This window comes from Drosophila pseudoobscura, chromosome X, assembly GCF_009870125.1.
Source record: "Drosophila pseudoobscura strain MV-25-SWS-2005 chromosome X, UCI_Dpse_MV25, whole genome shotgun sequence".
Taxonomy (NCBI): domain Eukaryota; kingdom Metazoa; phylum Arthropoda; class Insecta; order Diptera; family Drosophilidae; genus Drosophila; species Drosophila pseudoobscura.
The window spans coordinates 60,206,365-60,230,040 of NC_046683.1; the positions used below are offsets into that span (position 1 = coordinate 60,206,365).

The following is a 23,676-nucleotide window of genomic DNA, read 5'->3' on the forward strand; positions in this document are numbered from 1 at the left end:
ATTTGAATACGAGTACAGCCCTCCCCAGGCCCAGCCCAGTGGCAGGCCCAACCCCTAAAAAAAGAGTAGCCGAAAGATCTTTGCATAACATGACGCTGTGGAACGTGGACGGGACAATCGTTCATCAATCACTTCACAAATTAAACGTATTTATATTGAAATTATACGCAAACATGAGCTGAAAAATGAACATAAATTTGACTTTAATTTGGAATGGAAATAAGTCACTTAAGAGTGGCGAAGAGAGGAGAGCCGAGGAGAGGAGAGGAGAGTGTGTGGTGAGTGATATTGTACGTGCATGTGTAATGTGCATAACAATTGTGTGAAACGAAACACAACACAAAACAACACATAATGTACTTTCACTTTACGGGTAAGTAAGCCACAAAATCAGTTTTCTTTGATTGCTGCCTCCGTGGGTATCGGGGCAATGCGATTGTTTGGGGCCACACCACAAATGGGATCAAAGCGAGCCAAAGACCTCGATTGCAGCTCCTCCCCAACCCCCACCCACTGAATGACCTTGCCGATGAACAGATATCCATGCAAATTCAGGGCGTAACTGTTACAGTAATACGAGTCCCAGACAGACTCTGAGGCAATTGTAATCCCATCAAATATCAAATTTTTGCCAAAGAGACGGAGGAGGTCTTTAGATATATCGAGGTTTAATGACTCTTGGCTGGGTCTGGGACTGGGGCGGGGCTGGGGCTGGGGCTAGGGCTGGGGCTGGGACTGGGGCTGGGTCTGTCCTACGTGCGATCACATGACACATGGCTTGGGCTGCGGGGCGAATGCAAAAGATTTGGCAACATCAAAAGCGACATCAAAGATCGCTCGGAACCTATTCAACCGCAACGCAAACGCAATGCAAACGCAACACAACACAAGATACAAGATGGATAGATACATAGATGCAGATAGATGGCTCGTTCGTTGGTTGGTGGGCGGATACAAGTCCAAAAGCGACACTGAAAAACGTTTTGCAGCAATTTGGGTCAAACCCCCAATGGAAACAATAGACAAGAAGACGAGACGATATTGCACTTGTTGCCGGCTGGGTCTTCGATCTGTTGACCTCAAGAATGTGAACCCCATCAAGAGGAGGATTATCTAATGGCTAGGAAGAAGCCGCAAGGCTTACGGCATGCATTTGTTGCATGGGGTCTATGGGGTCTTTGGGGAGGCAACCGCAATTTAATTTACATTTTATTTATTGGGGGGGGGGATTGCATGATCTCCAGCAAGGTGCAGATCTGTCCATCAGCTGTCTATGTAAACTAACAGACCGGGCATGGCTGTACACTCTCTGCTGCACTGGGCCTAGTCCGGGCCTAAGATCACGTAATTGTTGTTTTCTATTCGCAAGTGGAGCACCAAAAACAGTAGTTTCGGTCGAAACAATGCCACAGGTCGAGGGTAGAGGCAGACAATGCTCCACCATCCATGATAGCCGTCGAATGGGAGCCAACGGAAATGGCCCCCGCCAGCAAACAGCTGTTGTAAATCAGTAAAGAGCCATCGAGTGGCCCGAGAGAGCGGCAGAGACAGAGAGAGAGAGAGAGAGAGAGAGAGAGAGAGAGAGAGAGAGAGAGAGAGAACTAGTTGCTAGGCGTCCGCTCCGGCGTTTGTCGATATAAAAGTGCAATTGGGGCCCGCAGACAGCGCAGATACAAACGTATCTCCAAAGTGGGTTGAGTGCGCGATAGAAAAAGTTTGTTCAAGTGTCCAAAAAAAAAAAAAAAAATGAAAATGCAAAGGCAGCTTTTCCTTGTGGTGGCCACGGTCGCATTTTGCGGCGGCATTGCGCAGGCGCAGCAGCAGCAGGGGGGCGTGGACCCCGCCTACTTGCGGCAGTACTACCAGCAGCTGCAGCAGCAGCAGCAGCAGTCGTCGCAGGGCGCCGAGACGCCCATCTACGAGCAGAACTCCGAGCAGACGCAGCAGTACGTGAACGCGGGACAGCAGATCCGCCTCAAGGACACGGTGGCCGAGCAGATACGCGCCCAGCAGCAGCAGGGCTATGTGGCCCCGGCCGTCAGGGACTATCTGCAGCAGCCGCAGGTGAGTACCCCCCCCACCCCCGCAGCCCTCCTTGGAGCACGCCCTATGGTTCTGTTCCCCCTTGCAGTACCAGTCGCAGCAGCAGCCACAGTCCGTGTACCGCCAGTCGGTCCAGGCGGCTCCGGCACCGCCGCCACGCCGTGTCCAGCAGCAGCAGCCCGCCTACCAGGCTCCCTCGCTCCTGGGCAAAGGACAGCAAAAGCTCTCGCTCCAGCAGCAGCAGCAGCAGCGGCAGCAGCAGCAGCAGGAGGAGGAGGAGTACGATGACGTAAGTTTGGGGTCCAACAAATCCCATAACGAGTTCGAATCCGAATTCGAGTTCGAGTTCGATGTTCGCGCACTTTCCTTTTCGCTTCAGTGCCGCAACATAATTACAATTGAGGCATGCAACAAACAGAGCGGGGCAGGGGCTGGGGCAGGGGCAGGGGGGGGCCAGTAGGAGGCGGTGTTAGTCGTTGACTTGGGGTTCATTAACCACACAGCTTCCAGTGGCCGCAGCATCAGCAGCAGCTGTGGTTTTTGGCCACGGCCACATGTCTGTGCCTCGTGGATGCTGCATGTTCGTTGGCCTGGCCGTTAACCGTTAACCGTTTACTCTCTTGGCCAGCAGCAGCAGCAGCAGCAGCAGTTTGCTTATGGCCTGCTCATGCGGAAGCTGCTGCATATCCGTTACCACATTAGCCATAATCCATCAGAGTTTGGCTTTAACTGGGGTCAAAGTGCTCTGTCTGGAAAGGAGACGGGGATCAAAGTGCTCTCTCTGGAAGGGAGTCTTATTGAACTGTGGTGTTAGCCCAACGATGATGATGGCTTTTTGGCACAGAAGGGAAAGCACTTGAGTAGATCGCTTGAGAGAGCGAGTAACAGGATCTCGAAGTTTGGAAGCCTTTGCGGAACTCAAACGAATCTGTAGTGTATTTCTCAGTTCCATCGATTGGTAATCAAAGAACTACCTAGTTTCCAGTTATGATAAGTATGGCATTATTCTTTTTTATAGCCCCCACTTTGAGAGCTGAATTCTTTCTAGATCTCACCATTTTGATGGCAGTCTTATTGGCCCATAAAAAGTGCTGCATTCTCCGCCATACAATCACTTTCAAACGGCGACCCATATACGCCCAACAATCCACTTCCACAGCCACTTCCACAGCCACATGCACTTCCAGTTGCAGTTGCAGTTGCAGTTGCAGTACCAGTCGCTGTCAAAGACCCAATTCCCATAGCAAATGCCTTGCAAACGGACAGTGCACGCATTAGAACCGGCTTTTGCTGGCTTTTGCCTTTCCAATTTGCAGAGTTTTTTGCTTTCAGCTCTTTTTTGTTTGGAACCAAAGATTGCAGATTTGCCGAACTGCAGGCCACGCCTTAGAGTCATGCTTCTGGCGGTTACCTTAACCCAGTCTTCCGATTGTCTTTGCGCCGCCTGAAGGTCTCCCATCCTCTCAGAGTGCAAGAGAGACTCCAACCTTGTGAGTGGTTTGGCCAAAGCCTGAATAGAGTCTAAGGCTGGCCTGACTATCGCCTATCGCCTGCCGCCTGGCGGTTGCATAACCACACGATCAATCCGATCCGATCCGATATCGTGCGCCTTGTGGGCCATTAAAATATGCAAGCGGCTCTACAGAAAATACTTTCACTTGTGCGTGATCCGGGGAGTCGGTGACTCGGACTCGGTCTTGGGTTGGGGGGCCTGCAGCTGGAGTTGGGGAAGTGGGACTTGGCACTTGGGACTTGGAGGTGCGCCTACACGCATGCGCCTGTTCGCGTGTGTTCGATGACGCAATCGCCTCCGGGCCAGACACGAAACTGGGTCGTACACGCATTTGAAATCCCAAATGAAATTGCAATGCCCATTCCCATTGGCTCTTTGCAGCAGAACTCCTCGTACCAGTTCGGATTCGATGTGAAAGACGACGAATTCACCAACTACCAGAACCGCAAGGAGGTGCGCGACGGATCCGTGATCAAGGGCAGCTATTCGGTGGTCGACAGCGATGGCTTCATTCGCACCGTCAAGTACACGGCCGATCCCAAGGAGGGCTTCAAGGCCGAGGTGATACGCGAGCCCACCGACATTGTGGTGAAGATCCCCACACCGCCGCCTGCCACACAGCTGCTCCGTGCCGGCGGCCACAAGGGCCAGCAGGAGTACAGCCCCAGCCACAGCCACAGCCCCGGCAAGCAGCAGTACCAGCACCAGCAGCAGCAGCAGCCGCAGTATCATCAGTACCAGTAACAGGAGATGGGAGTCCCGTCCGAGGTCTGCCAGGTCTCTCGCTCTCTTCGTCTGAAAGTTGTCTTGAAAGTTCCGCAAGTCCATGTAGTTTGTAATTGTGTCGATATCGGCAGAGATCATAACATTATTTTTGTATCTATATCATACGACTTTTTTTTTTAGGTTCCACTTTCATGCTTAGAATATTAAATTAAACAAAAATTTCAAATAATTCGGAGGAGGTGGTGTTTTTTGAGGGGAAAGTGGGCTCTGTTTCGAGGGAATCTGCTGGCATTTCTGGATATTCTTTTGTACTTTTGGTATCTGAGATCCATCGTTTCTTCCAGCTATTCCCAGCTTTTCATTGGGTCTAGCCATCGAATCTCCAAGTACAGATTCCACATTGATCTAAATCCCTCATGCATCTATCTATAGCAAACTGGATCTCCCCATCATCTCTTATGCTTCCTACGCCCTGCTCTATATCTGACCTACTCTCAATCAAAACCCCCACTCCGCTGTGATTCCTCTGATTGAGGTCACACCGAAGAGATCTCCCAGCCTTCACAGAGGTAAACAAATTTATTTGCGCATAAATCAATGGTCGTAACCCCTTCAGCAATTGGCAAGGACCAAGCGAGATCCCAGCTTCCCAATGACACTCAGCCGCAGTGCAGGGCAAGGACAGCGGCCAAGGAGGACAGGGACAACCCGTTTGGACAGTCGTAGTGGCAGTCGCAGTCGCTGACAAAGGCCATCCATGGCCATCTAATGTGGAAGTTCTCACAAGCAGAGGCCGCCGGATGGATCGTGGTCACCCGAAGACACGGCTCGCCTCGGACCGGACCGGTCAGACCGGTTGCCACTTGGGAACCCATCCACAGAGAGCAATCGCAATCGCCTCAGACAGTGTCCTTTTGCAATGTCCTTGCATAAATTAAGGAAAAGCGTGTGAGAACCCACAGAGACAGAGACGGAGAGAGAAAGAAGGGGTAAAGGATGACCTTATCGCCCAAGAAGACGATTACGAACCGGTTCTGGACAGTCGCGGGTCTGACGATCGCTTCTCTAATGACCCGCATAGAGGCCCATAGAGGCCGGCCCAAAGGCGCTTGCCACCAATTTACATATGCAACGCGAAGCAGTATTGATCTTGACAGGATCTAGGAGCGACCTTACATTCCCTCAGACTTGATGTTCTCTGGTCATCAACACACTGGACACTAGTCGCGCCGTTCGGCCTCGGGGCAGGGGCTGGGGCAGGGGCAGGGGCAGGGCCATTTCTGTGTGTCATTCGAAGATACATATGCAAATGAGTGGCACAGTGGCACAGTGCAACCCCTCTTTAAGGTCACCGACTTACAAGACCCGCTACTCCTGCTGCTGCTGCTGCTGCGGCGTCTGCATCTTGCAACCCCTTCTGCGATCCTTTGCATTTACATATCCGTCGACCCGCATCGCGATGGACTGACTGACTGTCTTGTCCTGTAACTATTTGCCAAGTGACTGCAGGACATTCCAGAGAGGGTCACTGTCTAGAACCAGTTTACGACTAGCCGAACGGATAGCCTAGCCGTTCTGCCCCGTTCCCGGACATGATTGACCTTTTCCCTCGTAAGCTGTGTAACCGGTTCGGACAATCAGTCGTCCACTTTTCGGCGTGAGAAAATCTTCCAAGAAGATCCCCGGACACTGACCTCAGACAATGCGATCGAGACCGAGAACGAGAGGCATGCCCCTTGCACTTTCTTATGCAAATCTCCCTAGAAATTTCACGCCAAATCATTGCCTTTAAATAAATAATACACGAGAATTATGAAAAGTCACGATCTTTATATATGATTATGGATATATACAGTGAGAGAGCAGGGGGAGAGAAGCGTAGCGGGCCAGAGAGGGTGGTATGGAAATCGGCAAAAAAAAAAAAAAAAATTCCATCAGAGATCGTTTTCGCTTAGAGTTTTCCCTGGGCCATGTCCCAGCGATGCTCGCCATGACTGCCCTGACGATCTGTCCAAATCACCTACAGGATAAGAGAGAAAGTCCTTGCGAATTAGCGTGGAAATTCATGGAAATGCTGTGTGTTTCCCTCTCCGTACCTCCCCCTTGTAGCGATTGGTGCCACGCTGCATCTCAAAGCGTCGCTCCTCGGCCTTGGGCTGCTTCAGGACATGTCCGTGGGAGCGCGAATGGGGTCCATCGAAACGCATGAAAATATCGCTAAAGGAAGAGGAGGATGGCGCGGGGATAAGTTTCTGAGTGTTTCAGGGTTTCACGATCCATAGAATGGATCTTTAGTAGTGCTTTCTGTGCTTCTTACTGAAAATACTTGGTTTCCTTCATGGGTGGTGCCTCCTTTTGCTGGGTTCTGGTCTCTGCCGCCTCTGCATCCACCGGAGCATTGCGTCTAGGACGTTCCGTCTGGGGCTGCTGCTGCTGCTGCTCCTGCAGCCTGGCTAGCCTTGGCGGAATCACATGCAACACATCGCTGGTGAACAGAGCCGGTGGCACGTTGTACAGTTGCTGCAGAGGCTCCTCCACGCGACGCAGTTGCTGCTGTTGCTGCTGCTGTTGCTGGAACTGTGGAGGTGGAGGTGGAGCTGCCACTCGCTGGACGGGCAGGTAGTTCCCCTCGTAGCGGTACTTGGACAGCTCCGAGTGCGGCGCAATGGATCGCTGCTGGTACTGGACGCTCGGCTGCGGGTAGATCGAGGGCAGGACCGGGGCAGGCACTGGCAGGGCGGGCGGCTGCTGCTGCTGGTACTCCAGGGCCATGGGCTGGTAGCTGGGACGATAGTTGATCAGCTGGAAGTTCGGCGTCTGCTGCTGCTGATAGTGTCCTGCCAGAGCGGGCGCCACCGGATAGCCAGAGATATAGCTGGCGCTCGGGGCATACTCGTAGCGCCTCAGACGTGGCGCCTCGTAGTACAGCTGGGCTCGGGGATGATGGGTATGATAGTACGGTGGCTGATGCTGCAGTTGGGCGGAGCTGAAGCCGGGCAGGAGCAGCAGGCACAGGATTAGCTGCAGCAGGGCAAAGGCATTCAAAGTTTTTCTGGACAGCTCCATCGCGTTGCACTCTCGTCAAATTTGTGGCAGCATTTCTGACAACAGCATTGGCATTTATACATAGCTGGCCCGCTTTTGGCCCCGCTTTTGGCCCTCTTTTGGGGCTTGGCTCTTGGCCACACCACACTCTTCCAGGCCGGAAGTCGGGCGGCCAGGAGTTCAGCGGTGTGTGAAATCGATCGATGCTGCCCCCAGTCCCTGCCCCTCCTCCGGTTGTGCAATGCTCGAGTGGAGCGTGCACGGGTGGCAGGGGGCAGGGGGCAGCTGTGTTATGGCTGCGGCTTATACAACTCTCAGGCCCGGGCCAAACTGTCGGCAGCTGCTGACGGCTCGGCGCCAAGGTCAGGGCAAGTTCAGAACTAGAATTATTTAGCATACAACAAGAGTTTTCGCCGCCTCCCATTGTTCGAAGGGAACTTCCTGGAGGATCTGCCCGACCGTTAGCAGCCATGGCCATGGTCTTCCTTCATTCCGATTGGCTGTTCCGCGAAGGAAAAGCCTGTTGCTTGCGCCCGTCGACAGGGGTTGAAAGGTGGACCTATGCGAGCCTTTCTTTTGCCACCCTATTAGAGCCACCCCAAGGGCAGGCACAAGGGCCTTCCACAGAGAGAGCCTTCCTGGTTCTGCCGCGCAGCTCTGTCCATCATTCGACTTCTGAAGTTGAAAGCCTAAGCATCTGCCGAAGCACCCAAACCAAAACCAACACCAAAACCATAACCCACTGAGGATTACCGCACAGTTTGGATACAAAGATACACAGATACAACAAGGTGAGTCCTCTAGATAGCCATAACACACATTTATAATATAGTGGGGACTCGGGGTCCCACCGGATAGGATATAAACTCTAGATCCACCAAAGTTTTTCTATATAGAGAGTATACGAGATTATAATACAAAGAGATTCTGTGGCCCTTAGAGAGAGACCCTCCTCTGCTGCTGCAACAAGTTTTCAGTGCTTTCGAGACGCAGTTTTTACAACAAAAACGTGGACAAACGTAGATATATATCAGAAGAGGTTCCTCTAATCGGCCATATTCACATTGTTCATTCGCATCTTGGCAAAGTCCTCAAAGACAATATTATCGTCATCGTCCTGGTAGTAGCCCTTGACATTGCGATGCTGCTCAATCGATTTCATCTTCTTCATGGCATTCGAGCGTTTCTTTTCAATAGTACCTATAGACAGAGAACCAATTAGAGCGGGTGTACTCTCTGGGGGTGTCCTGGAGACCTACCGGGAGCTGGCTGCAGCAGCTTGAAGGGCACATCCGTTTGCATCTCGCCCCCGAGGGTGCCGCAGTTCAACTTGATCCGAACCGAATAGGAGATGACAATACCGCAGGCATCGCCAGTGTTCTTGCCCTCTTGGACCATGGTGGAGGAGGCCAGATTGACATCCTCGTCCTTGAGATGACCATCCAGGGCAATGCCTTAAAGAAAACCCACACAGAAATTAGAGACTCGCACTGCCACGAAAGCTATATGCTCTTTCGTTACCATGACGATCCTTGTTGTTGGCTGCCAGGGGAATAAGGTAGAAGGTCTTGGTCAGATTGGCGCCCGGGGTGATGGGGCAGCCCTCTTTGGTCTCCAGCTGGGCCACATGCTTGCTGAACTGCGCATTCACCATCGTGATCTCCGTGTGCTGCACAATGAAGCACTTGATGCTCTTCACCGACTTCTTCGAGTTGTTGGACACCTGCACCGTGGCGGCCGTCTTCTCGCCGTGATAGTAGATCTCCCTGTCGAGCGTCACCTCCAGACTGATCTTGCCGTTCGAGAAGGTGAATCCCTTGCTCACCAGCGAGCTGGGCAGCCGCTGGCCCCGGTTCAGCGGTGCATACTGCAGCTTCTTGATCACCAGGCTGACCATGCTCCGCTTGTGCTGGCGATCGTCCTCGGAGTCGCCGACAAACGCCCGAATGGTGTACTCCACGCCCAGGGGCTTGCCGTTGTCGTCCCCCTCCTGCTGCAGCGTCACGGAGCTGGGCGAATTGGGTGGGAAGTGGAAGGTGAACGGATGGGCGTTGCTGCCCAGCTTTCGCACCAGCTTCTCCTGCATCGGGGTCATCTCCATGTTCGGGTTGGTCATGGGCACGATTTGCTCCCGGGACAGGATCAGCTCCTTCGAGAACTTGACGCCCATGACCTCGTCCTCCTCGCGGCCATAGCGATAGGTCGTGGCCAGCTGGCCAAACACTTTGCGGTTCTTCAGGTACTCCGGCTCGACGACAATCACGCCATCGACGGGATCGCAGTAGTCCAAGTGATCGATGAAGTCGCGACGGCCCAAATAGAATGTGACCTTGCCGTTGGGTGTGGCCTTCTTGAAGACCTTCACGGAGACAACCATAACTGGCGGTTTTTCTTTTCTTTGTTTCCTTTGCCTGAGACCACGACTGGGAGCTCCTGAGTTTTCCGTTTGCCGGAGGAAAATGCGAAACCCCAGTGCCGTACGACCTGCTTATATACCTTTGCCCTGTCCGTACGGTTCGTTCTGGCCACTAACTGGATTTGGGCGTTATGCAGAAAAGAAAAAATGCAAACATGTCAGTTCTCGCGTTTTCTTTTGGGGGCTTGGTGGTTGCTTTTCTGCTTTTCTTGCATCCTCTTTTCTGCTGTTTTTCAATACGTTTGACCAAATTGGCTAATGTCAACTAGTGTTCCGACCTCATGCGAGGTCATGCGTAGCCCATTGCCCACTGCCCAACTGTTGCATAATTCCCTTCGTGTTTCTACAAAGGATTAGGCAGGCTACCGTTCTACCCAAAAAAAAGAACTCTCCACCTCCCCCGCACAAAACTTATCCGAGGCCGTCACGCGCTGAAGCCCTAAAAGTGGCAGCAGCTTTCCAATCGGATCAAACAAAACATCGATATATCGATTGGCCATTGCGCCGCCCGACCGATTTTTCCAATTTTCCGACCAACAAGCACAGCCCACAGATCACAGGGTTCTACCTTCCTCCCTGGGAAAGACAGAGCGAGAGATACGTATCAATTTTGTTGTAAACCGTAAGGTCACTGAGTGCACAAGTAGAGCCGCGGTCCTTGCCGAGCTTTGGTAGGAGCCCGTTGGAAACTGTTGTTATATCCAGTACTCGAGGAGTTTGGGGATATATTTAATCATTTTCAGACTTGTGTAAATAGCTTTCAACATTTTCTTTTGGTTTTCTTTTTTTCAGCTGAAAATGCAATCCAAAACACACACCACAACCGATCGACATGGCTATAGCCTGCGCTTCTCGCCTTTCGAGGCCAACTACTTGCTGCTAGCTACAAGGTGAGTCCTTCCCACGTCCACACCCAAAATCCAGCCCACCATTAACCATTAACCCTGTTCCTGCCTGCAGCCAATTGTACGGTCTGGCCGGTGGTGGTTCTCTCTTTCTTCTCAGCCAAAACTCGACTTCAGACGGACAGAGCCCCAATCTGAGTGAACTGTGCCGTCTGGAGTGGTCGGATGGTCTGTTCGACGTCGCCTGGTGCCCGTATGCCGCCGATGTGGCAGCCACAGCCTCCGGCGATGGCTCGCTTCAGATCTGGTCCGGTTTGGATGCCGAGGCGGCCGAGGGCCAGGAGACGCCCAAACAGCCGCTGATCTGCCTGCAGGAGCACAAGAACGAGATCTACAGCCTGGACTGGGGCGAGCAGTGGAACTACCATACGCTCCTATCCGCCAGCTGGGACCGCACTCTGAAGCTGTGGGACTGCAACAGACAGCACTCCATCACGACCTTTGTGGGGCACAGTGATTTGATCTATTGCGCAAAGTTTTCCCCGCTGATCGCGAATCTCTTTGCAAGCGTGAGTACCGACGGGCAGTTGAACTTATGGAATTCTCTTGATTTTGCAGGTAAACCCCTGATGAGCATCGAGGCGCACGCCAGCGAGGTGCTCGCCTGCGACTGGAGCCACTTTGACCGGAACATCCTGGTGACTGGGGGATCGGATGGCCTCATCCGAGGCTGGGATCTGCGCAAGATGCGGACGCACGTCTTTGAGCTGTACTCGGGAGAGTTTGCCGTCCGACGTTTGGCCTGTTCCCCGCACTCGTCGACGGTTTTGGCATCGGCCAACTATGATTTTACCACGAGGTAAGTCCGGGGGTCAATGCGGTCAAAGGGCATCCAACTAAAGGTTAAGGTTTATCCTTCACAGAATCTGGAATCTGGAACGGGGCGAATCCCCACAGGAGATCAACGAACAGCACACGGAATTCGTTTGTGGCTTGGATTGGAATCCCCATCGTGCCCATCAATTGGCAGACTGTGGCTGGGATTCTCTGGCCAATGTTTATACCCCCAAGTGCCTCATCCAGGACGGGGCTGCCTAAGGGATCCTCTAGAGAGGAACTGGAAGTATACTCGATACGATATGTGATAATAGCCAGGCCTACAGACCGCAAGACGATAGATAGCCCAGCTATAAACAGCCTCTAAGGAACCAAAGACGATAGAAGACAGACAGAAGATCGATCCACGAGGAAACGAAGAAACGAGGATCAAAAAGGATCAAAATGATGTGTAAATAGTTGTGTGATAAAAACCGCATGCAGGTGCTGCTGCTGCTTCAATGTCAATAAAAGCTTACCCTATATTATATGGATTTTGTGGATTATATGAATTATGGCCCAGCCGCTGCTGTTGTTCCAGTAAATTTCATGCCCCGTCGGCTATAATCGTCTTAACAAGAACTTAACGGCACTGGCACTGGCACTGGCTTTGGGGCTTGGGAGGTGCCAAACAATCAGCAGACGCTGACGAGGATTGGCAGCCTTTCCGGTTGGGCTTTCTGACCAAACAAACACGCAATAAAGCGCTAATTTGGTGCAACGTTTTATTGCCTGGAACCTTCTGGACGGCACATTCCCAGAATTGACACAGTCAACAAGCTGTGGCTGTGGCTGTGGCCGAAGCTGTTGCCTGTGGCACCATAAAGGTGTGCCAGCTCTCGCACCTTTTTGGCTCCCATCAGAGAGTGTGAAGAGGCAGCAGCCGTTGCCCCAGCCCGATCTGGATCCTGTCATTAGGCCCCAGACCTGAGGCTGGGAGACCGAGCTTTAACTGCCACTTGGGGCCAAATATTTGTTTTGATGCCAATTGGCGTTGATTTCTTTGGACAGGCAGCACCACCAACACCACCAGCAGCAGCAGCCAAACGGTTGGGTCTTAAGAAGTGCCAGCAGCAGCAGCAGCTGCTGTTGATCTGCAATTATCTTAGCCTTATCCCCAAAATTGATATTAATGCCTTGTTTGTGTTGATAAAAATCCAGATTTGGTACAAAAGTAGAGCTGATCCTGTACCCTGCAAAGGGCGCAGTACTAGGGTTCAATTCGACGGCAGTGGAGCTGCAGATGGCCACCACCTTACTGGGTTTGCTCCAGGTGTTGCAGGAGCCCACGAGATCTGCCAGAACCAGGTGACGGACGAGCATCGGTTCGGGGGCAGCAAGACGGTGCACTGGTGCACTGGCTCGAATGCTGGCCTCTTCGGACAGCATCTATGGCCCCATCTTCACAAACAGTAATCTCAAGGAGCGCCAGAGGTTACTGCATACCAAAAATGCAAAGGCAGACCAGACCATAGCCATTCCCTGCCACCCACTACCCTTCAAGACAGTCAACACCCCTCTCAAGATGGGTTCGGAACTCCTTTCGCGATTTTCGTAGATTGCTCAACAGCTGCAGACGGCTGCGGATCAGCTTCTAGAGTAGCCGTACTTGGGGCTAGGATTCTTTGGCTGTGGTTTGTCCCTCCGTTAGCTGCAGGAAGCCCAAAGGACGTCAGGACCACGCTGATCAGGATTTTCCCTTTGTCCGCCAAACTACAAAATAGTAAATATAGCGCCGAACAGCTGGAGTCCCAAGCTTCCCTTCAAAGTCGCTAGATGTCGCGACAATTTGAGTGGCGCTCTCTATCTCAATTGGTTGGTACTAGCAACCAAAGACACTGCTTGCACGTCTTGCTGTTAGCTGAAAGAAACTGCTTGTAACACTCTCTGTTAAGCAGTGCACCAAGCGCGCGCTATTCAAATTATGATTTCTCGTTCAAAAAGTATGGAGTATTAAGGATATTTATATAACCTTTAATTATTTTCAACTTTAAATTGTTTAATAATCGGTTTGGGCATTTATTTTTAATGAGTTCCTCTAGGACGCACCTTTTGGTAGGTTACATTGTGGTGCTGATGCCCTATTAACTGCTTTAGATCCTGCTGAAAATTGCCCGCAGCAAATTTAGTGAAAAGAAGTCAAAGAGTTCAGGCATAAATTAACACCAAACAAAGTTGCGCTGGCTGCTGGAGCACTGCCTAGACCTTAACCTTGACTGGCGACTGGCCCCAAGACGGATCTCGTCAGTGTCAAGGCTGCCAGCAGCAGCAGAAGCAGCAGCAGCAGCACCAGCAGCAGCGTGGTATAAATAAACAGACGGACAGCCAGACGGACGGAGAGTCCAAAAGAAAAGATGTTTCAACACCCGAGCACGCGAGGAGGCCATCTCTCTCTCTTGGTCTGTACCTCTTGAGGTTGGGGATGGATCGGATCTTATCGTTAGCAGCAGCAGCAGGTTCTGGATCGTGTCTCTACCTGGGACCCCGACTCGACTCTCAACTCTCGACTCTTGGATTGCTGGAACTGCACGCGCCGCCACCGCCGCCGTTCGGGGCTCAGCAATTTAAATTGCCTCCACGAGCATTTTGATGGTGATCACGCGCTCGCCTTTGAAATCTGGGCTGCTCAATCTGCGGAGTGCAGTGCCAGGCCATAAAGGATCCCATGGACGGGTTCTGTTTCTGTTTCTGTTCTGTTTCGTACTGCTCGTTTTTTTTACGACTCGACTGCCTTTGGTATTAATTTTGCTTTAACGTTTTGTTCTGGGGTCTCTCTGGCAGCCGCAGCAGCAGCAGCAGCAGTACAGAGCTGGCTTTTGGCTTTAATCGTCACCGTTTGTGCCGACAAGTTTCTGGAGGAGGAGGAGTAGCAGTAGGAGTAGGAGGTATGGACGCCGCGGCGTCCAGTGCGGGTTTCTTGTAACACGTGTAGGATCGATCCTCTTGCGGCAGGCCCCCTTGCTGGTTTTGCCTCACAGTTGGTGCATCATCAGAGAACATACCGCAAAACTAGATGCTAACAAAATGATTTTCTCTCCTGGGTTTCGGGGTTTCGGGGTCTCGGCAGTATCCGAGTGCCGTGTGGGCGTACACCGAAGGCGATCTTGATAAGAAGGGATTTTTCGAGGGAACAAAAAGAGTGCCGGAAATAATTGTCAGGGGACGATGATGGCTGTGTCTAGGGGCTACCTGTCTTGACGTTAGACGGATGCTAATGAATCGCAGGGCAATTAAAAATCCCTCTCTTTGTTTCCGCAGCGGATGTCTGATCTACCGTTAGATGCTCGAGTGTGAATTTATTCACCTACGAATTTTCGAATTTATTCATGAGAGATCCCGATCCCGATCCCGATCCTGCGAACAGGAAGCCAGCACTCTGGCGGAGTGCGAGGTGTTGAATGCGTTAGCAGAGCGTTTACCTAAACTGCCGCACGCCGTCTCGCAGACGTTTTTACGATCCCCGAACCTCTCTGATGCTCGATCCTTCGATCGAGGCTGCCCTCATCTTCCGCCCGAGCCTCGGGCCCATTGTTCTAGCTCGCTTATGACATAATGAGAGCATCGTTTCGTTGCCCCGTAGCTTTGCGTAAGGACTCATGACCTCATCCGCAGTCGAACGCAATGTTATGCAATAGTTTCGAGCCGCCGGCCAACAACCAGCAACAGCAGCAGCAGCAGCAGGAGGAGGGCCATAAAACCCAGGATCAGGCAGATCAGACGGACCTGAAGACCTAGATCTAGTTTGCCCATAAAAACGGCCACTGAACTACATTCCCCGTGCATGCCTCGAGGGTCCTGCGAGTCCTGAAAAAATCTGCGCACATTTGTTTATGGCATGTTGTTAAAAAATTCAGGACATTGAGAGCGAGTCCTGAGACCTGCAAATGCAGGCCCATTTACGCAAATTCCGGGCAAAAAACAAGGCCAAGTGACCCGCTGGCTGTTTGGCTCTCGATTCCGCGAATGATTTTTCATCTCTGGCTGGGAATTTTTTTCCAGAATTTCTAGATCCTGGAACGGGCCAACACAACACAACACAACGCACATCTAATTTTTGGTCTGCTCTAATTTTTTGTTACAATTGTTTTTTGTGTCTCTGGCCAGAAAGATTTGCATCTTTCTTTGGCGGTTCGCGTGGCAGTCATTTTCCATTTTCCATTCTCTGGTCGCATCTTTTTTGTGTGAGGTCCTTTGAGGTTGACCAGGAGACAAACAAAAAGTCGTCCTAGATTAGCAAAAAATTGGCTCAAATGGCGGTGGGCGACCCACTGTGAAGGCGCGTGGCGGCAGAAAGCGGACCTTAAGATCTATATTTAAGAATGAACGATCGCCACTGGAATCTAAAGGATTATTTCATCTGCTGAAAGTAGTCTTTGTGCTCCCCCACGTTTTTGCGCAGATCTTCAAAATATTTACAAAAAATTCAATCAAAAATGTATATTTACAAGCGATGATGCATCCGATATATCCGAAATGATATTCTAAAAATATCATCGAGTAGGTAGATCTAGAATTGAATGATTTTCAATATTTTCAATTACAATTTCCATAAGTTTTGTGTAACCTTCAGAGTATTTACAATTTTTATAGTTTATATACTTGATTTTGTTTGACAGGAGATTGATTTATTTGCTGCGATATGGTTTGGGAATTTTCTGGCATTTAATTGGATTGAGGGTGAAGGACGCTTTCACGGCGTGCTCCAAAGAAAGATCTTGGCCAACAAGGTCGTCTCTCGCCGTCCAGCCTATAAATAACAATTTTCATTCCGTGCAAAATATATTTTTTGCGTATAAATAATTTGTTGGAAAAATAAAACTGTCCGTCCGTCCATCGGTCCGTCCGTCCGTTGGTCTGTCTTTCTGCTTGTTTTTGAACTCATGACCAAAATACTTTAGCGGCCCGTCTCATGCCTAAAAATAGTACCTGCCATCTCCCACACACACCCCAATACCAGGCCCCAATCCGTTCGACTGACGTGCGCCAATGACGCGCATTTCTGCCTGATGGACTGATTCTAAACAGAGGGCGGTTTTTCGGCTTTTTTTTTTTCGTTTTTTCGGTTTTTTGGTTCTCCTCTGGGGCTGCTCTGTGGGCTCCACATCCAGGTGATGACGATCGCCGAGCAGCAGGCACCAGGGCGTGCTAAAATTGGCCAAAAAACAGTTTCGATTCGATATGAATCGCCCCAGAGATGAGGAACAATTGCCGGGGGCCGATGATGATGGTGGCCCAAAGGCGTCAGCAGCAATCGGCCTGAAAATTTGTTTCTCAGAACGATAACAACTATGAAAATTAAGGGAAAAGTGCAATTAGAGACTAGGGAATGCTCTAAAGGAGGATAGTAGCCTGAAGAAAAGGAATGGGGAATGGGAAATTTCACCACTTAAGGCGTTTAAATTCAATCTTTAAAGAGGATTTAAGTTAATTAATAATTTCACTCACAAATCTGCCGCAGATGCCACAGAAATGTGGGCCCTAAAAACCAAGTAGGTTTCTGGCAGGGCTGGTGGACTTTGCTGTGGGTTCAAGCCCACCTCTTGATGGGTTTTGATCGATTTTAAAAGTCCTTTTGAATCCTATTAATTGCCAGCTAGGTTTTCCCCCACAGTACGCGTACTTTTCCGAACACCCTAACGACCGAGACGAGTAAAACATTTATAACAAAACAACAAAAAAAGAAAAAGAAAAAAAAACGCGTGCAAAACCCAAAAAATATTTTTCACGAAAAACAAATTCCTTAGCCAGCACGTCAATGACGTCAATGGTCGTGGACAGAGGGACAGAGCCGTATAGCGGGATTGCGGGAGGACGGAACAGTGGGATTGTGGGACGGGGCTGTCAAAATTAAAGCGATCGCCGAAACGAACGGGGAGGAGGAGGAGCAGAAGCCGAGGCACTGAGGCAGAGGAGAAGCAGAAGCCGAGGCACTGAGGCAGAGGAGAAGCAGAAGCCGAGGCACTGAGGCAGAGGAGAAGCAGAAGCCGAGGCACTGAGGCAGAGGAGAAGCAGAAGCCGAGGCACTGAGGCAGAGGAGAAGCAGAAGCCGAGGCACTGAGGCAGAGGAGAAGCAGAAGCCGAGGCAGAGGAGAAGCAGAAGCCGAAAGCAGAGCAGAAGCCAGAAACAGTGCCAGTGAAAAGTTTTCCCTAGCATCGCGCGGGGGTGGGGGTGGGGGTGTTACGGCGCGTCTGTTGTGTCCAGACGTGGGCGTGTGGTGGGGAGAGGTCTATAGGTGTGTGTGACGTGCGTGTGTGCGTGTGTCTGTCTGCGTGCCTGGCGATGACGCGTGAACTTGCCTTTGATTCGTATTCGTTTTTTTGTTGTTTTGGCGATCGGTCCGTCTCCCTCGCTCTCACGCGATTTGGCCAAAAATAACAGTAAGCAGAGGCGTCAGCAGAGGCGGCGACAGCGCGGCATTTGCATTTTGTTATTGCCAGTGTGGCAGCCAGCGCGCACACCACACGCGCCCCAGTGGGTGGTGGTGGTGTTGGTGGGGCAGCCTCTCCCACTCCCCGCTCCCCGCCGATCAGATCTCTCTCTGCGGGGGAGAGAAATCTTTATAATCTCAGCATTTGATGGAATGGCAAATAAACTTGATTTATGGATTTCGGTAGTGCTCGAGCAGAGATCTCTCATGGCCACTGGATCTGCTCTCCTTCCCGGCAGAGGAGCCCGAAAAGGTGTGCAATTACCCATTAAGCACAGTCCATGCATGGCCGCACGTGTCCTTCCTGCCGGACGGCAGTCTCCCTTCGGCTCTGGCCAACAAGCTGCCAGAAACCTGAACATCCTTAGCGAGAGATCCTTAACCTAATCCCCTGGCGGGCACTTTAGTGTCATTTCCGCTTGTTGTTTGTGCCATTAAATTAGCCATCATTAGGGCCCCAAAAGATCTCGAAGATGCTCGCACAAATCCAAATCCAAATCGCCGGCAATCAGCATCCAATTTGGATCCAAATGCCGCCACAAGATGAGGAGGAAAGGACAGACCCAGGGTCTTTTATCTCTTGCCGGGATTTAGTAATAAAAGATTTGCCTCCTTTCCCCCAGCCACCCCTCCCTCTCCCTATCCAGAGCTAAGTGAGCGTTGATTTCGGTTTTGGGGGCCACCACCTGTTGCCCCCATTGTCCTCCAAGGCAGAGCCAGAGCCAGAGCCAGTCGCCGCACCATATAAGTCCCTATATACATATATGAGTATATTTTATACAACTTTTTGTTTCGCTGGCTGTTTCGAGAGCCGCTTGCGAAATCGCATAAACATAAAGGTAATTGCACAGACATGGCAAAAAAAATTATCCGATATTCCCCCGTCTCGCTGTAAGGCAGGGAGGTGGAACCCATCGATGCCCTGGCATTTATTGTGATCGCCGCTTATTGCACTGCTGCACTGCGGCACGGCGGCACTGAGGCAGATATCCGAGAAGTGCCAAGGTTCCTCATTTAGCGGCTCAGCCGCTCAGAGCCCCCAGGAGTTGGAGTTCCGGCTTTACGGCTAGTGGGAATGAGCTGTAATCCCAAGGAAGGGTATTAAATGTCCTCTCTGTCCCACACGACGGACGCTCGATCTGTTAGCTGTTTTTCTATCCATGAGTCCGTACACTCCGCAAACCCACATGCCCCATGGACCCCGCTGTAGGGTGACAATCCCCCAAATAAAAGTGATTGTTTCCTTTAACCAAAAATCGGCACAAAAAAGAGGCAACAAAGATTCGCATTGCTTTTCAGCAGCTGCGGCTGCTCCTCCTCTGGCCACTCCGTTTACATGGGATGCTGTCGCTCCACGAGACAGAGAGAGGAGAGGGGGGGAGTGGACACAAAGCGGGGGACCTTGTGACATATGCGATATTCATTGTCGCGTGTTGCGTTGTCCGTTGTTGGGATGCCAACGACTTGGCGAACCCAACCTTGGATGATGATGATGAGCAGCAGCTCTACCTCCCCCCCCCCCTCTCTCCCGCTGGGGCCAGCCATCACAGGTGCCGGCAGAGACCCAAAACCCAGACGCAGTCCCAGTCCCAGTCCCAGACCCAGAGAGTGCCAGAGACATTATCGCGCTCTCGAGCTCGTGCTCGTGCTCGTTTCGCGGGCTCCACAGGGCATTGAAAAATTGCCAATTGTTGTGGATGGATATGCCCAATGGATGAACAGAAACAGAGAAACAGAAACAACTTTAACTCGCCGCTTAAACGATCGCTTAACTACTGTTAATCTGCGGATTGGGCTTTTAAACCGGACCTGCGATAATCCTGCCCCAAGGTTGATCTGCCCATACCATACCATCCCCATCCTATCCCCATCCACGTCCAAGTCCACGTCCATTCCGTGCGTGCGTGCGTATGCGCAATTAGTGTAATGTAATAATGAACGATGCCTCAGCAATTTGCGCATAAACATTTTTATGGGATGCGATCTTGAATGTCAACATCCGTGCGCGCGGACCCCAGCCCCAGCGAGAACTCTGGCGGGGCCGTTGCTGGGGCCGCCACGCGTCTCTCCCGACGCCTTGACGCACGTTCCACATTCACGCCGCCTCATCGCTGTCTCATGTGACTACCGCTGCTGCGACTGAGGTTTTTCCCATTTTCCCCATTCATTCACCAGAACTTTTCCCCCCCATTTTACCTCATTTTCCACACACGTCTCTTACGCTCTGGCTCTGTGCAATGGTACTGTTCCTCAATGAAGAAAATTAGCTAAATCTTTGACGTCAGCATCCCAGCATCCCGGCATCCCAGCATCCCAGCATCCCAGCGGTGGGCGCGCGTATTTTTGTTAGCCGAGTGGCGGTGGCGGTGGTGGGGGGGAAGGCTATGTTTTTGGCCAGGGAAACGTGACCAAATATGGGGAACTAGAGTGGGTTACGGAAGATTTATGTGTTGTTTGCACAGATATTCCAAGGGGAAAAGATCTGACGACTTGACAAGATCAAGGTCTACCAGATAATATTTTGAATGATTGATGGCCCTGAAAAATGTACAAAAATGTACATATATATTCTCGTGATTTGTTGATTTGTTGGGCCCCATTCCACTTTCTATGGTACTGCCATTACCATTTCCTAAACCAACAGGATGCAAAGCAGTTCCAGGCTCCAGGTTCCAGGGTCCAGCAGGTGCCAGATTTCGACCAAGCCAATTCGAATTTGCTCCTCTTGCGATTGAGTTCCTCTCAAGGTTCCAGTGTTTGCACAACGCCGTAGTGGGACCCTCCACTTGAGACTCCCAATGATTTATGCACGAAATGCAAATGGGGGGAATGCAACTTCAAATGCTAATTGCGGCGACGGTCAAAGACACGGTCGCGTCTCCGAGAGAGCCACTGGGATACGACGACAGTTCATCACAATTGCGTTTGCAAATCAGCGAGGCGACAAGACAAGGCGCGCATGCGCACTCCTCCCCGAAGACAGGGCCATCGGAGGCTCCGACTCTGGGTTCTGGCGGTGGCGGTGGCGGTGGCTCCGACTCTGGGCTCTGCCTGTGGCTCTGGCTCATTCATATGTAAATCTGTCCCAAGCTCTGGTGACCACAAATGAAATGCCAACACGCAGAAATGCAAAGAGAGCATCGAATTGCAAATTATGGGGATACAGCCAGCTCCTCTCCGTGCGTTGACAAAGTTGCGCCTGAATAATTCCATCGCTGTTAGATACACTGTATATGTACGAGTGCGAGTGCGAGTGCGAGTGCGAGTACGACCCAGACCCAGGTCCGAGCAACGAGCAACGAGCCCCAAGGTAACAGAAAAAAAGCAAAAGCAAAAGCGCGTGCCCGCGGTCTCACTTCCGCTGCCAAGTGCCTGCTGCCTCCCATGCGTGACTCCATCTACAAAGCGTAGGCCATGGGTGGGGGCCAGGAGCGGAGCAAGGCCGAAGTCGTGCAAGAAATAACTGAACTGTGAAATGTGCACACGTTATGCGAGCAGGAAAAACAGTCAGAAATTCAAACAAATCTGGCAAATTAAATTTTACTTTAAAAGTAATTAAGAACAAGTTCCAATGCAAGGCACTAAGAAAAGAAATTCAAAATAAACTTGAAAGCCAAGCAGCAAAGTAGAGTCCCGTTTGTTATTCCCGAGGGTCAAAGCGAGAGCGGGAGAGAGTCATGCCATCCGAATTCCATCGCCTGTGGTTGCTTTTGGAGAGCGCAATAGAAGGAAGGCATTGCCAAAGAGAGAGAGAGAGACAGCGATTGCAGGAGACGAGCAATGCTCTCGCAGATGAAATGCAGATCAAGCGATAAGACAATTGCCAGTGCATTCAAAGCTCAAAGACGCACGACGATAATACTCCCACGACGAGGGTCTGTATTTGCCGAAAGCTAGAGTGAGAGAGAGTCATTCCATCCGAATGCGTCGCCTAAATGTTCTTGCTGTTGGAGAGCGCAATAGAAGGAAGGAAGGAAGGAATTGCCGAGAGCGAGAGAGCGATTGCAGGAGTGGAGCAATGCTCTTGCAGATGAAATGAAGATCAAGAGATTAGCCACTGCACTCGAAGCTCGGGGGCGCAGCAGCCCAGCCCAGAATTCATCCTCCTATTGGCATAGGCCCGCCCCCTCGTTGGTCAAAGTCCGCTCCTGCATCGATGGTCAGAGTGCTCGTACTGGTACCGACTCCCGCTAGAAGCTTCTCTCCGGAGACTAATGCCGAATGCAGGTCTGTCTGTGGGTCTCTGGTTTCTCGAATGGGTATGGAATGGGTTCCCAGCAGTCGCGCCTGCTTTGTCGTTGTTTTCTGCTATTTGGTTTCCAGGAATCTGTGTTTACTTGGTGACGAACTCCGTCGCTCCATTAGCATAACACATACCGAATGGAATGGAACTTGAATTGGAATTGGAATGGCAATGGCAACGGCCACGTAAAGGGCGGGATGACGGCACGGAGGCGGAGGCGAAGGCGGAGGAGGAGGCCCTCAGCAAAGACAAACCTCGAGGTGGAACGGATGTGCGCTTGATTATGTTGTTTGCCAAAGATGCTGCTGCTTCTGCTGCTGCTTGAGAGTCGGGTCTCCGTCTCCGTCTCCTCCTCTGACTGGTGCTGCCTTCTGTGCATGACATTAATCACTTTGCTGTTTAAATTTTTCGAGCAAACAGCGCGCGACTGACGCCAGACCGATGCCGGACCCACGTCTGGCCGGCCCGTTCGGAAAGAAAAACACTCTCAGAAAATACGGTGGCTATCAAAATAGTTTTGTACACGTTTCAGCCCACCCAAATGGTCAGCCCGGGTCTCAGTCCGGAGTCCAGCAGCAGATCTCGATCTCGATCTCCCTGACTGTCTCCCATTCTGTCGTCCCCGATCTCTCTCTCTCGCTCTCTCTCTCTGTGTCGCTGTCCCTCGGGTGTTTTGTGCGATGATCACGAGCACGATCACGCGCTTGGCTGCCGCTTTGTCCTAATGCCGTGCCTTGTGCAAATGTTTATACAACACACAATCCGAAGCCGAAGAACTTCAATCCCACTTCCTAAGCAGCCAAAAAGGATTTGTCTTTGCGCGTCTCGTCATCATCATCATCATCCTCAATCCACAATCCTCATCGTCGTCGTAGTCGTCGTCGTCGTCGGCGTTAATGTGCGGGCAAACAAGCGTGATGTGGCAATTGTCTGGGGAGCGATTCCAGGGTCTTAGGCTACTTGCCACAAGATGAGGCTCGTACTGCTGCTGATGCTGCTGCTGTATTTGTTAAGTAGCCTCTGGACAGCCCCTGGCTGTGGCAGAGACACATAGATTTTGATGCCGAGGTGTAGATCCATTAGCTACCAGTCCGGGGGCAACAAGCAACAAGCAACAAGTGTTCCCTCGCTCTGTGTGTGATGTGTGTGGGCTCTACAGGAGTCTGTGTACAAATTGTGGGTGTGGCACGACTTTGACGGTTCCTGAATTTCAGTCGCCGGTAAATCGTGAAAGTAGTTTTTTGTGTGGTTTTGTAAATAGAAATAGCCTCAAGAAGGGACTCATTCACAGGGAAAAAGTGTCTAATGAAAAAAGGAATTCAGTTCCTTTTTGATTTGAGACTGAAACGAAGGGAGTAGCGGCACACGTGGTGCGATACTGCTAAGACACTCTGCGAGAGAGAGAGAGAGAGGACGGAGACGGAGAACGCAGGCACATAGGATCTGGCATCGAAATTCTTCTAGTTCCACATCTTGCCACAAAATATTGATGGAAGGACTTCACAGAAGAACCTGATTGATTGATCAATGATTGATTGAAC

At 51.2% G+C, this 23,676-nt stretch overlaps 4 protein-coding genes across 7 annotated transcripts; 2 read left to right on the plus strand and 2 right to left on the minus strand.

The window, feature by feature from the left end:
- Positions 1-1,660: 1,660 nt before the first annotated feature.
- Cpr66D (Cuticular protein 66D) lies at positions 1,661-4,494 on the plus strand. Its single transcript, XM_001353070.4, has 3 exons — positions 1,661-2,064; positions 2,132-2,332; positions 3,938-4,494. The coding sequence occupies exons 1-3, from the start codon at positions 1,747-1,749 to the stop codon at positions 4,298-4,300; spliced, it is 882 nt and encodes a 293-aa protein (XP_001353106.3). The 5' UTR covers positions 1,661-1,746; the 3' UTR covers positions 4,301-4,494.
- Positions 4,495-6,204: 1,710 nt separating this feature from the next.
- LOC4812726 (transcriptional regulator DEF1) lies at positions 6,205-7,675 on the minus strand. Its single transcript, XM_001353069.4, has 3 exons — positions 6,600-7,675; positions 6,379-6,499; positions 6,205-6,302 (listed from the first exon to the last, which is right to left on the minus strand). The coding sequence occupies exons 1-3, from the start codon at positions 7,346-7,348 to the stop codon at positions 6,234-6,236; spliced, it is 939 nt and encodes a 312-aa protein (XP_001353105.3). The 5' UTR covers positions 7,349-7,675; the 3' UTR covers positions 6,205-6,233.
- Positions 7,676-7,982: 307 nt separating this feature from the next.
- On the plus strand, positions 7,983-11,952 carry Pex7 (Peroxin 7). 4 transcript variants are annotated; one of them, XM_033383243.1, is made up of 4 exons: positions 7,983-8,118; positions 10,536-10,633; positions 10,704-11,091; positions 11,207-11,318. In XM_033383243.1, exons 2-4 carry the CDS (start codon positions 10,542-10,544, stop codon positions 11,216-11,218), a joined length of 492 nt encoding a protein of 163 aa, XP_033239134.1. In that variant the 5' UTR covers positions 7,983-8,118; positions 10,536-10,541; the 3' UTR covers positions 11,219-11,318. The 4 variants fall into 4 exon arrangements, with proteins under 4 accessions (XP_033239134.1, XP_015044149.1, XP_001353103.2 ...); XM_015188663.2 differs by adding an exon at positions 11,512-11,952 and having other exon boundaries at positions 7,986-8,118; positions 10,704-11,447; XM_001353067.4 differs by lacking the exon at positions 7,983-8,118 and adding exons at positions 10,256-10,414; positions 11,512-11,952 and having other exon boundaries at positions 10,704-11,447.
- Arr2 (arrestin 2) lies at positions 8,124-9,777 on the minus strand. Its single transcript, XM_001353068.4, has 3 exons — positions 8,849-9,777; positions 8,587-8,781; positions 8,124-8,527 (listed from the first exon to the last, which is right to left on the minus strand). The coding sequence occupies exons 1-3, from the start codon at positions 9,702-9,704 to the stop codon at positions 8,373-8,375; spliced, it is 1,206 nt and encodes a 401-aa protein (XP_001353104.1). The 5' UTR covers positions 9,705-9,777; the 3' UTR covers positions 8,124-8,372.
- Positions 11,953-23,676: the final 11,724 nt, after the last annotated feature.